Here is a 14,302-nt window from a genome sequence, read left to right on the forward strand (position 1 = left end):
TCTATTAACTCCATCTATTCACCCCATCTAGTCATCACATTCTCTATAAACCCCATATATTCACCCCATTCTCTATTCACCCCATCTAGCCACCCCATTCTCGATTAACCTAATTTATTCACCCCATTCTCTAGTCACCGCATTCTCTATTAACCCCATCTATTCACCCCTTCTAGTTACCCCATTCTCTATTAAACCCATCTATTCACCCATTCTCTATTCACCCCATCTAGTCACCCCATTCTCTAGTCACCCCTTCTAGTCACCCAATCCTCTATTCCCCCCATCCTCTATTAACCCCATCTATTCACCCCAATCTCTATTAAACCCATCTAGTCACCCATTCTCTATTCACCCCATTCTCTAGTCACCCCATCCTCTATTCACCCCACCCTCTATTCGCCCCATTCTCCATTCACCCCGTTCTCTATTCACCCCATTCTCTATTCACCCCATCTATTCACCCCATTCTCTAGTCACCCCTTCTAGTCACCCCATTCTCTATTAACCCCATCTAGTCACCCCATTCTCTATTAACCCCATCTATTCACCCCATTCTCTATTCACTACATCTAGTCACCCCATTCTCTATTAACCCCATCTATTCACCCCATTCTCTAGTCACCCCATCTAGTCACCCCATTCTCTATTAACCCCATCTATTCACCCCATTCTCTATTCACCCCATTTAGTCACCCCATTCTCGTTTAACCCCATCTATTCACCCAATTCTCTATTCACCCAATCTAGTCACCCCATTCTCTATTAAACCAATCTAGTCACCCCATCTAGTCACCCCATCCTCTAGTCGCCCCATCCTCTATTCACCTCATCCTCTATTAACCCCATCTATTCACCCCATTCTCTAGTCACCCAATCTAGTCACCCCATTCTCTATTAACCCCATCTATTCACCCCATCTAGTCATCACATTCTCTATTAACCCCATCTATTCACCCCATTCTCTATTCACCCCATCTAGCCACCCCATTCTCGATTAACCAAATTTATCCACCCCATTCTCTAGTCACCCCATTCTCTATTAACCCCATCTATTCACCCCATTCTCTATTCAACCCATCTAGTCACCCCATTCTCTAGTCACCCCTTCTAGTCACCCAATCCTCTATTCCCCCCATCCTCTATTAACCCCTTCCATTCACCCCATTCTCTATTAACCCCATCTATTCACCCCATCTAGTCACCCCATTCTCTATTCACCCCATTCTCCATTCACCCCATTCTCTATTAACCCCATCTATTCACCCCATTATCTAGTCACTCCTTCTAGTCACCCCATGATCTATTAACCCCATCTATTCACCCCCTCTAGTCACCCCATTCTCTATTAACCCCATCTATTCACCCCATTCTCTATTTGCCCCATCTACTCACCCCATTCTCTATTAACCCCATCTATTCAGCCCATTCTCTAGTCGCCCCATCTAGTCACCCGATTCTCTATTAACCCCATTTATTCACCCCATTCTCCATTCACCCCATCTAGTCACCCCATTCTCTATTCACCCCATTCTCTATTCACCCCATTCTCCATTCACCCTGTTCTCTATTCACCCCATTCTCTAGTCACCCCATTCTCTATTAACTCCATATATTCACCCCATCTAGTCATCACATTCTCTATTAACCCCATATATTCACCCCATTCTCTATTCACCCCATCTAGCCACCCCATTCTCTATTAAACCCATCTATTCACCCATTCTCTATTCACCCCATCTAGTCACCTCTTCTAGTCACCCAATCCTCTATTCCCCCCATCCTCTATTAACCCCATCTATTCACCCCATTCTCTATTAAACCCATCTAGTCACCCCATTCTCTAGTCACCCCATTCTCTAGTCACCCCATCCTCTATTCACCCCAACCTCTATTCGCCCCATTCTCCATTCACCCCATTCTCTATTCACCCCATTCTCTATTCACCCCATCTATTCACGCCATTCTCTAGTCACCCCTTCTAGTCACCCCATTCTCTATTAACCCCATCTAGTCACCCCATTCTCTATTAACCCCATCTATTCACCCCATTCTCTATTCACTACATCTAGTCACCCCATTCTCTATTAACCCCATCTATTCATCCCATTCTCTAGTCACCCCATCTAGTCACCCCATTCTCTATTAACCCCATCTATTCACCCCATTCTCTATTCACCCCATTTAGTCACCCCATTCTCGTTTAACCCCATCTATTCACTCGATTCTCTATTCACCCAATCTAGTCACCCCATTCTCTATTAAACCAATCTAGTCACCCCATCTAGTCACCCCATCCTCTAGTCGCCCCATCCTCTATTCACCTCATCCTCTATTAACCCCATCTATTCACCCCATTCTCTAGTCACCCAATCTAGTCACCCCATTCTCTATTAAACCCATCTAGTCACCCCATCTAGTCACCCCATTCTCGTTTAACCCCATCTATTCACCTGATTCTCTATTCACCCAATCTAGTCACCCCATTCTCTATTAAACCCATCTAGTCACCCCATCTAGTCACCCCATTCTCGTTTAAACCCATCTATTCACCCGATTCTCTATTCACCCCATCTAGTCACCCCATCCTCTAGTTGCCCCATCCTCTATTCACCTCATCCTCTATTAACCCCAGCTATTCACCCCATTCTCTAGTCACCCAATCTAGTCACCCCATTCTCTATTAAACCCATCTAGTCACCCCATTCTCTATTAAACCCATCTAGTCACCCCATCTAGTCACCCCATTCTCTAGTCACCCCATCTATTCACCCGATTCTCTATTCACCCAATCTAGTCACCCCATTCTCTATTAAACCCATCTAGTCACCCCATCTAGTCACCCCATTCTCTATTCACCCCATTCTCTATTAAACCCATCTAGTCACCCCATACTCTATTCAACCCATTCACTATTAACCCCATCTATTCCCCCCATCCTCTATTCACCCCATCTATTCACTCCATTCTCTATTAAACCCATCTAGTCACCCCATTCTCTAGTCACCCCATTCTCTAGTCACCCCATCCTCTATTCACCCCAACCTCTATTCGCCCCATTCTCCATTCACCCCATTCTCTATTCACCCCATTCTCTATTCACCCCATCTATTCACGCCATTCTCTAGTCACCCCTTCTAGTCACCCCATTCTCTATTAACCCCATCTAGTCACCCCATTCTCTATTAACCCCATCTATTCACCCCATTCTCTATTCACTACATCTAGTCACCCCATTCTCTATTAACCCCATCTATTCATCCCATTCTCTACTCACCCCATTCTCCATTCACCCCATTCTCTATTAACCCCATCTATTCACCCCATTATCTAGTCACTCCTTCTAGTCACCCCATGATCTATTAACCCCATCTATTCACCCCCTCTAGTCACCCCATTCTCTATTAACCCCATCTATTCACCCCATTCTCTATTTGCCCCATCTACTCACCCCATTCTCTATTAACCCCATCTATTCAGCCCATTCTCTAGTCGCCCCATCTAGTCACCCGATTCTCTATTAACCCCATTTATTCACCCCATTCTCCATTCACCCCATCTAGTCACCCCATTCTCTATTCACCCCATTCTCTATTCACCCCATTCTCCATTCACCCTGTTCTCTATTCACCCCATTCTCTAGTCACCCCATTCTCTATTAACTCCATATATTCACCCCATCTAGTCATCACATTCTCTATTAACCCCATATATTCACCCCATTCTCTATTCACCCCATCTAGCCACCCCATTCTCTATTAAACCCATCTATTCACCCATTCTCTATTCACCCCATCTAGTCACCTCTTCTAGTCACCCAATCCTCTATTCCCCCCATCCTCTATTAACCCCATCTATTCACCCCATTCTCTATTAAACCCATCTAGTCACCCCATTCTCTAGTCACCCCATTCTCTAGTCACCCCATCCTCTATTCACCCCAACCTCTATTCGCCCCATTCTCCATTCACCCCATTCTCTATTCACCCCATTCTCTATTCACCCCATCTATTCACGCCATTCTCTAGTCACCCCTTCTAGTCACCCCATTCTCTATTAACCCCATCTAGTCACCCCATTCTCTATTAACCCCATCTATTCACCCCATTCTCTATTCACTACATCTAGTCACCCCATTCTCTATTAACCCCATCTATTCACCCCATTCTCTAGTCACCCCATCTAGTCACCCCATTCTCTATTAACCCCATCTATTCACCCCATTCTCTATTCACCCCATTTAGTCACCCCATTCTCGTTTAACCCCATCTATTCACCCGATTCTCTATTCACCCAATCTAGTCACCCCATTCTCTATTAAACCAATCTAGTCACCCCATCTAGTCACCCCATCCTCTAGTCGCCCCATCCTCTATTCACCTCATCCTCTATTAACCCCATCTATTCACCCCATTCTCTAGTCACCCAATCTAGTCACCCCATTCTCTATTAAACCCATCTAGTCACCCCATCTAGTCACCCCATTCTCGTTTAACCCCATCTATTCACCTGATTCTCTATTCACCCAATCTAGTCACCCCATTCTCTATTAAACCCATCTAGTCACCCCATCTAGTCACCCCATTCTCGTTTAAACCCATCTATTCACCCGATTCTCTATTCACCCCATCTAGTCACCCCATCCTCTAGTTGCCCCATCCTCTATTCACCTCATCCTCTATTAACCCCAGCTATTCACCCCATTCTCTAGTCACCCAATCTAGTCACCCCATTCTCTATTAAACCCATCTAGTCACCCCATTCTCTATTAAACCCATCTAGTCACCCCATCTAGTCACCCCATTCTCTAGTCACCCCATCTATTCACCCGATTCTCTATTCACCCAATCTAGTCACCCCATTCTCTATTAAACCCATCTAGTCACCCCATCTAGTCACCCCATTCTCTATTCACCCCATTCTCTATTAAACCCATCTAGTCACCCCATACTCTATTCACCCCATTCACTATTAACCCCATCTATTCACCCCATTCTCTATTCACCCAATCAAGTCACCCCATTCTCTATTAAACCCATCTAGTCACCCCATTCTCTATTCACCCCATCTAGTCACCCCATTCTCTAGTCACCCCATTCTCTATTCACCCCATTCTCCATTCACCCCATTCTCTAGTCACCCATATATTCACCCCATCTATGCACCCCATTCTCCATTAAACCCATCTAGTCACCCCATTCTCTATTAAACCCATCTAGTCACCCCATCCTCTATTCACCCCATTCGCTATTAACCCCATCTATTCACCCCATTCTCTATTCACCCAATCAAGTCACCCCATTCTCTATTAAACCCATCTAGTCACCCCATTCTCTATTCACCCCATCTAGTCACCCCATTCTCTAGTCACCCCATTCTCTATTCACCCCATTCTCCATTCACCCCATTCTCTAGTCACCCATATATTCACCCCATCTATGCACCCCATTCTCCATTAAACCCATCTAGTCACCCCATTCTCTATTCACCCCATCTATTCACCCCATTCTCTATTAAACCCATCTATTCAACTCATTCTCTATTCACCCTATTCTCTATTCACCCCGTTCACCCCATTCTCTATTCAACCTATGCACCCTGTTCACCCCATTTTAAATTCACCCTATTCAGGCCTTGGTCAAAAGTAGTGCACTATATAGGGAATAGGGTGCCACTGAGGACACACATTAAGCCTTACAGCCTGACAGCACACAGTGTAATGAGTTACCATTACTAATCCTTTACTAATACGTTTCACATTCCTACAGAATCCAACGGTACTGGGGAATCCACACTGAATTATAACTAGCAAAACATCCATTCCTTCACGCATAACCGACATGGTAAACAATTATGAATTATTTAGGATGATCTATGCTCTGCAATAATATGAGAGCATTAATATTAATATCTCTATAAATATTAGATTAAGTTCCCACCACATGGCAAATTATTCATCCTAAACGCAGCATGGGACTGGTAATATCAGACAGCTGTGGAGACTTTGGTTTGGTTTGTTCCCAGGACATAAACAGACATGCCATACAACCCTCTGAGTCACAACAATCAATCCACCAATGAATGACAAACACTGAAGGGAAAAAATAAAAAATGTATCTTTGAAATCATCACACAGACATACTGTACAGTAGAGACATAGACATACCCGCATGCACCAGACCAGAGCCTATAGGCTATGTATCACTCTGCCCAGATACATGGTAATTAACCTGACGTCTCTTCTCTCTAAATGGGGATTTAATAAAGACCCTCAGCCTTGGTACCATGGCAACGCGCAACCCATGAAGGAAATGGGAGGGAGGGAGGGAGGGAGGGGAAGAGAGAGGGGGGAGGGAGGGTGAGTGAGAGAGAGAGAGAGAGAGAGAGAGAGAGAGAGAGAGAGAGAGAGAGAGAGAGAGGGGAAAAGAGAGAGAGAGAAACTTCTGTATATATAATGTTTACTGTTAATTTGTATTGTTTATTTCACTTTTGTATATTATCTACCTCACTTGCTTTGGCAATGTCAACACATGTTTCCCATGCCAGTAAAGACCCTTGAATTGACTTGAATTGAATTGAGAGAGAGAGGGAGGGGAAGAGAGAGAGAGAGAGAGAGAGAGAGAGCGAGAGAGAGAGAGGGGGGGAGAGAGAGGGAGGGAGGGAGGGAGGGAGGGAGAGAGAGAGAGAGGGAGGGAGGGAGGAGAAGAGAGAGAGAGGGAGGGTGGGAGGGGAAGAGAGAGAGGGAGGAGAAGAGAGAGAGGGAGGGAGGGGAAGAGGGAGAGGGGGAGGGGAAGAGAGAGAGGGGGAGGGAGGGGAAGAGAGAGCGTGTGAGGGAGGGAGGGCGGGAGGGGAAGAGAGAGAGGGAGGGAGGGGGGAAGAGAGAAAGGGAGGGAGGGGAAGAGAGAAAGGGAGGGAGGGGAAGAGAGAGAGAGAGAGAGAGAGGGAGGGAGGGGAAGAGAGAGAGGGACGGAGGGGAAGAGAGAGAGGGAGGGAGGGGAAGAGAGAGAGAGGGAGGCGAAGAGAGAGAGAGGGAGGGAGGGAGGGGAAGAGAGAGAGAGAGAGAGAGAGAGAGAGAGAGAGAGAGAGAGAGAGAGAGAGAGAGAGAGAGAGAGAGAGAGAGAGAGGGGGAGGGGAAGAGAGAGAGGGGGAGGGGAAGAGAGAGAGAGGGAGGGGAAGAGAGAAATACATTTGGAGAAAGGGAGGTGGGGAGAAAGAGTGAGAGAGAGGGGTGGTCTTATTGTCCTCCAGCCTCCTGACCCACTATAATAATGAGAGAATGGGCTTTAGTGTGTACTGGAACAAACACAGGCAGGAAAACATGTTGGCTGAGAGAGAGAATTGCCATTGAGTGTTTTTTAACAACCACAGACGCTCAAACACTTTAAACCACACCTAGAGGCTTGTTATAATGTGAACAGCCACATTATTCTCGAGCTGTTTCACTACGCCTGATTTTCCATTATCACAACCCCAACTCATGACCAAGATTGACCTGCGGCAGCCATTGCAATGTTGGAGAACGGGATTGGAGTGCAGTGTGACCACACAGGTCTGAGTGCAGTGTGACCACACAGGTCTGAGTGCAGTGTGACCACACAGGTCTGAGTGCAGTGTGACCACACAGGTCTGAGTGCAGTGTGACCACACAGGTCTGAGTGCAGTGTGACCACACAGGTCTGAGTGCAGTGTGACCACACAGGTCTGAGTGCAGTGTGACCATACAGGTCTGAGTGCAGTGTGACCATACAGGTCTGAGTGCAGTGTGACCACACAGGTCGGAGTGCAGTGTGACCACACAGGTCTGAGTGCAGTGTGACCATACAGGTCTGAGTGCAGTGTGACCACACAGGTCTGAGTGCAGTGTGACCACACAGGTCTGAGTGCAGTGTGACCACACAGGTCTGAGTGCAGTGTGACCATACAGGTCTGAGTGCAGTGTGACCATACAGGTCTGAGTGCAGTGTGACCACACAGGTCGGAGTGCAGTGTGACCACACAGGTCTGAGTGCAGTGTGACCATACAGGTCTGAGTGCAGTGTGACCACACAGGTCTGAGTGCAGTGTGACCACACAGGTCTGAGGGCAGTGTGACCATACAGGTCTGAGTGCAGTGTGACCATACAGGTCTGAGGGCAGTGTGACCACACAGGTCTGAATGCAGTGTGACCACACAGGTCTGAGGGCAGTGTGACATCACAGGTCTGAGGGCAGTGTGACCACACAGGTCTGAGTGCAGTGTGACCACACAGGTCTGAGTGCAGTGTGACCACACAGGTCTGAATGCAGTGTGACATCACAGGTCTGAGGGCAGTGTGACCACACAGGTCTGAGTGCAGTGTGACCATACAGGTCTGAGTGCAGTGTGACCACACAGGTCTGAGTGCAGTGTGACCACACAGGTCTGAGTGCAGTGTGACCACACAGGTCTGAGGGCAGTGTGACCATACAGGTCTGAGTGCAGTGTGACCATACAGGTCTGAGGGCAGTGTGACCACACAGGTCTGAATGCAGTGTGACCACACAGGTCTGAGGGCAGTGTGACATCACAGGTCTGAGGGCAGTGTAACCACACAGGTCTGAGTGCAGTGTGACCACACAGGTCTGAGTGCAGTGTGACCATACAGGTCTGAGTGCAGTGTGACCACACAGGTCTGAGTGCAGTGTGACCACACAGGTCTGAGGGCAGTGTGACCACACAGGTCTGAGTGCAGTGTGACCACACAGGTCTGAGTGCAGTGTGACCACACAGGTCTGAGTGCAGTGTGACCATACAGGTCTGAGTGCAGTGTGACCATACAGGTCTGAGGGCAGTGTGACCACACAGGTCTGAATGCAGTGTGACCACACAGGTCTGAGTGCAGTGTGACCACACAGGTCTGAGGGCAGGTCTGAGTGCAGTGTGACCACACAGGTCTGAGGGCAGTGTGACCACACAGGTCTGAGGGCAGTGTGACATCACAGGTCTGAGGGCAGTGTGACCACACAGGTCTGAGTGCAGTGTGACCACACAGGTCTGAGTGCAGTGTGACCATACAGGTCTACGTGCAGTGTGACCATACAGGTCTGAGGGCAGTGTGACCACACAGGTCTGAGTGCAGTGTGATCACACAGGTCTGAGGGCAGTGTGACATAACAGGTCTGAGTGCAGTGTGACCACACAGGTCTGAAGGCAGTGTGACCACACAGGTCTGAGTGTAGTGTGACCACACAGGTCTTAGGGCAGTGTGACCACACAGGTCTGAGGGCAGTGTGACCACACAGGTCTGAATGCAGTGTGACCACACAGGTCTGAGTGCAGTGTGACCACACAGGTTAGTCATTAGGAGGGTGAAACAGAGCTGGGGCCATATCAAACTGCTCAGAATCGGAGTACTGATCCAGCATCAACACCCCCCCTCTCTTTCCATACATATTCATCCTAATCTAAAAGGCAAAACTGATCCTAAATCAGCAATCCTACTCTGAGATGCTTACAGGCCCTGATCAGTAGAAGAGTGTACAAGCATTTCGCTACACTCGCATTAACATCTGCTAACCATGTGACCAATACAATTTGATTTGAATTGATTAGTGATTCAGTAAGTTAGCCATTGTTGTAGAATGAGTTAATAAAACTGTATAGGATTTGATTGGCCACACTAACAGGTGTATCAGTAGCAGGGTGAGACAGTGGGGCAGTAGGCTACCCACCTCATCGTCGTACTGGGCATACTGGGCATACTGCTGCTCCAGCATCTCTCTCTGTCTCCTCTCCTGCTCCAGAGTCTGTTGGATCAGAGCAGCCACCTCGCTCACCTGGCCCGGACGCTCTCGACCAATCACAAACCTGGAAACGGACAGCAACAGCCAATCAGCAAGAGCATACAGGGGGGATTAAACATTCACATAATGAAGAATCATTGGACAATAGATTGGAAAAATAACTGCTGAAGTGCTGACTTTACAATACACTGAAACACTGTGCATGTTGGTTTACTGAGGAATGAGAGCTTCACTTCAATGCACCTCTCCATTGACTTTACAATACACTGAAACACTGTGCATGTTGGTTTACTGAGGAATGAGAGCTTCACTTCAATGCACCTTGACTTTTTCTCATTCATTTATCAGCTTAACTAAACATGACTGAACTTTCTCTGACCTAATTTGAAACTGTTTATTTGTTTGTGTGTTGTTTGAGGCTGTAACAGGCAGTCTGTGCGATTGGCAGGGACTTAACGGCAGGATCTGATTATAGAAGAGTGGAGGCGAGGAGGGGGAAGGTGGCTTTCATCAGTAACACAGTGACGTGACAAATGTCATGCAGCCCTCCAGGGTGGAATGTGCACGTCAGGCACTGGCACAGGCTCAGGGTTACAGCTGTACCAGCCATTCTCTCACACCCAACCCCACCCTATCAAACCCCAACCCAACCCAACCCGACCATACCCTACCCTACCAAACCCTACCCTACCAATACCCTACCCTACCGTACCGTACCGTACCCTACCATACCTTTTTTTTTTTTTTACCTTTATTTTACTAGGCAAGTCAGTTAAGAACAAATTCTTATTTTCAATGACGGCCTAGGAACAGTGGGTTAACTGCCTGTTCAGGGGCAGAACGACAGATTTGTACCTTGTCAGCTCGGGGGTTTGAACTTGCAACCTTCCAGTTACTAGTCCAACGCTCTAACCACTAGGCTACCCTGCCGCACCTTACCATACCCTACCATACTCTACCATACCCCACCCTACCATACCATACCATACAGCACCCTACCATACCATACCCTACCATACTCTACCATACCCTACTCTACCATACCCCACCCCCCCACCCTACCATACCCCACCCTACCCTACCATACCCTACCATACCCTACCCCACCCTACCATACTCTACCATACCCTACCCTACCATACCCTACTCTAAGATACCCCACCCCACTCTACCATACCCTACCAAACTCTACCATACCCTACCCTACCCCACCATACTCTACCATACCACACCCCACTCTACCATACCCTACCATACCCTACTCTACCATACCCCACCCCCCCCCACCCTACCATACCCTACTTTACCATAACCCACCCCACTCTACCATACCCTCCCAAACTCTACCATACCCTACCATACCCACCCCACCCTACCATACTCTACCATACCCTACCATACACTACCCTACCATACCCTACCATACAATACTCTACCATACCCTACACTACCCCACCCAACCATACTCTACCATACCCTACTATACAATACTCTACCATACCATACCACACCCTACCCTACCCCACCCTACCATACGCCACCCCACCCCACCCTACCATACTCTACCATACCCTACCATACAATACTCTACCATACTCTACCACGCGCTCCAGCAGGTATATCTCACTGGTCACCCCCAAAGCCAATTCCTCCTTTGGTCTTCTTTCCTTCCAGTTCTCTGCTGCCCATGACAGGAACGAATTGCAAAAATCTCTGAAGCTGGAGACTCACATCTCCCTCACTAGCTTTAAGCACCAGCTGTCAGAGCATTTTACAGATCACTGCACCTGTACTTAGCCTATCTGTAAACAGCCCATCTATCTACCTACCTCATCCCCATACTGGTATTTATTTATTTATTTTGCTCCTTTGCACCCCAGTATCTCTACCTGCACATTCATCTTCTGCCGATCTACCATTCCAGTGTTTAATTGCTATATTGCAATTACTTCACCACCATGGCCTATTTATTTCCTTAACTTACCTCATTTGCACTCACTGTATATAGACTTATTGTTTTCTTTTGTTCTATTGTATTATTGACTGTATGTTTTGTTTATTCCATGTGTAACTCTGTGTTGTTGTATGTGTCGAACTGCTATGCTTTATCTTGGCCAGGTCGCAATTGTAAATGAGAACTTGTTCTCAACTAGCCTACCTGGTTAAATAAAGGTGAAAAAAAAATAAAAATAAAATAAAATTAAAAATACCCTACCCTACCATATCCTACCCTACCCTACAATACTCTACCATACCCTACCCCACCCTACCATACCCTACCATACTCTATCATACCCTACCATACTCTACCATACCCTACCATACTCTACCATACCCTACCATACCCTACCTACCATACCCTAACATTCCCCACCTACCATACCCTAACGTACCCCATCCTACCATACCCTACCATACTCTACCATACCCCTACCTATCCTACCATACTCTACCATACCCCACTTCACTCTACCATACCCTATCATACTCTACCATACCCTAACATACCCTACCATACCCCTACCTATCCTACCATACTCTACCATACCCCACTTCACTCTACCATACCCTACCATACCCCTACCATACCCTACCATACTCTACCATATCCTACCCCACCCTACCATACCCTACCATACCATACCCTACACTACCATACCCCACCCTACCATATCCCACCCTACACTACCCTACCCTACCATACTCCACCATACCCTACCCTACCCTACCATACCCCCACCCTATCATACCATCCTCTACCATACCCCACCCTACCCTACCATCCTCTACCATACCATACCCTACCATACCCTACCCTACCCCACCCAACCATACCCTACCATACTCTACCATACCCCACCCTACACTACCATACCCTACAAAGTCCATGCCGTCCACTGGTGAGAGAGAGAGAGTTATCAAATCAACGTACACTAAAAACAAATGTGTGGTTAAAATTGGCAACAAGTAAACAGACTTCTTCGCTCAGGGACTTGGTGTGAAACAGGGCTGCTCAAGTTCAACACTGTTTAACATCTACATTAATGAATTGGCAAAAACATTAGAAGAATCTGCAGCACCTGGTCTCACCTTACACCACACTGAAATCAAGTGTCTGCTGTACGCAGATGATGGTGAGACCACAATGGTGTTGTGGTCTCCCATTAAGGAGCTACTGCAGCACCTAGATCATCTGCACAGGTTCTGACAGATAACCTAAAAAAAACGAATAGAATATTCAAAAAAGGTCCGGAAATCAGGATCACAAACATGGATTCTATTTGGACACAGTTCTATTAGAACACACCAAAAACTACACATATCTAGGACTAAATATCAGCAACACAGGTGGCTTTCACATGCTGTGAACAGGCTAAGAGACAAAGCAAGAAGAGCATTCTATGTCATTAGAAGCAACATTAAAATGGAAATTCCAATTAGAATCTGGCACAAAATGGCAGCGAAGTATGGAGTCCCCTCTCTAATAATGAATTTACCAAATGGGACAAACATCCAATCAAAATACTGCATGCAGAGTTTTGAAGTGCAAAGAAAACCACCAAATAACTAATGTAGAGCAGAATTGGGCCAATAGCCCCCCTTATTAGAATAGAACAAATAACCAACCCTGAAACATATCATCACACAGCCCTACAATTCAAGAGATGAAACAAGAGAGGAGTCCCCTCAGCCGGTTCTGATGCTCAGATCACTAACCCAAACCAACTCCATAGAGACTCAGAAAATATTAACAAATTATCACTAAGCAAAATGAAAATAAATCACCTATTGGAAAGACACCACAAAAAATGTACGTCAACTTCAACTTTTTGTCTCTAAACAGACAGTACATGGTGGCAGACTATCTGACCACTGTGACTGATAGAAAACTGAGGAAAACACTGACTAGGTACAGACTCAGTGAGCAGTCTGGCTATAGAGACCGGTCGTCACAGGCATTCTCATGAATATTGTTGTTGTAGTTGCTGTTAGTGGTAATCCCATTTCCACTACTACTATTATTAGGAACATTCACCTTTTAATTAATCCACTTTGTCCAGTTTATAACAACATTGAAGGTATATATTTATTCTGGCAGTATCTTGCTAACTCTGACTCAAACCTCCAAAACCCAAATGCAGTGTTTGGGATGGTCTTTAAGTCATTCAGTAATAGATTTGTGAACGCCAGGTCACCTCTCCCCATCTTCCCTCTCTACCACCCAGCATACAGGAGGCAAAAACACATCTTTCTCTGGTTTCTCTCTCGTTTACTCCAAGATGGATCCCTCTATCTCAGCGGGAGAGCATATTTGAGTCTCCAATCATCCGGAGTGGGCACGCTGATTACAGAGCTACAGTGCTATACGCTCCACAGTCCAGAGGCTAACGTTGAGCTACATCTGAAGCAACAACAGAGAGGAATCACGGCCATCTCTCCATCTAGCAGCTGACCTGGAAACAGTTTCTGCATTCCCGGAAAAGCAACATGCAGGGGGGTTCCACCCTGCCTCCCACTGCTCTGGGAACAACAGCCATAA

The 14,302-nt window shown here is 46.8% G+C and overlaps 1 protein-coding gene across 7 annotated transcripts in view; it reads right to left on the reverse strand.

Annotated features, from left to right (window-relative positions):
* ppp1r9a (protein phosphatase 1, regulatory subunit 9A) overlaps positions 1 to 14,302 on the reverse strand; it is a 119,213-nt gene that overhangs the window by 48,184 nt on the left and 56,727 nt on the right. For all 7 annotated transcript variants that reach the window (XM_036953402.1, XM_036953408.1, XM_036953403.1 and 4 more), the window contains exon 6: positions 9,691 to 9,826. In XM_036953402.1, the coding sequence (XP_036809297.1) occupies positions 9,691 to 9,826 (136 nt within the window). The remainder of the gene's footprint in view (positions 1 to 9,690; positions 9,827 to 14,302) is intronic.

This window comes from Oncorhynchus mykiss, chromosome 18, assembly GCF_013265735.2.
Source record: "Oncorhynchus mykiss isolate Arlee chromosome 18, USDA_OmykA_1.1, whole genome shotgun sequence".
Classification (NCBI taxonomy): domain Eukaryota; kingdom Metazoa; phylum Chordata; class Actinopteri; order Salmoniformes; family Salmonidae; genus Oncorhynchus; species Oncorhynchus mykiss.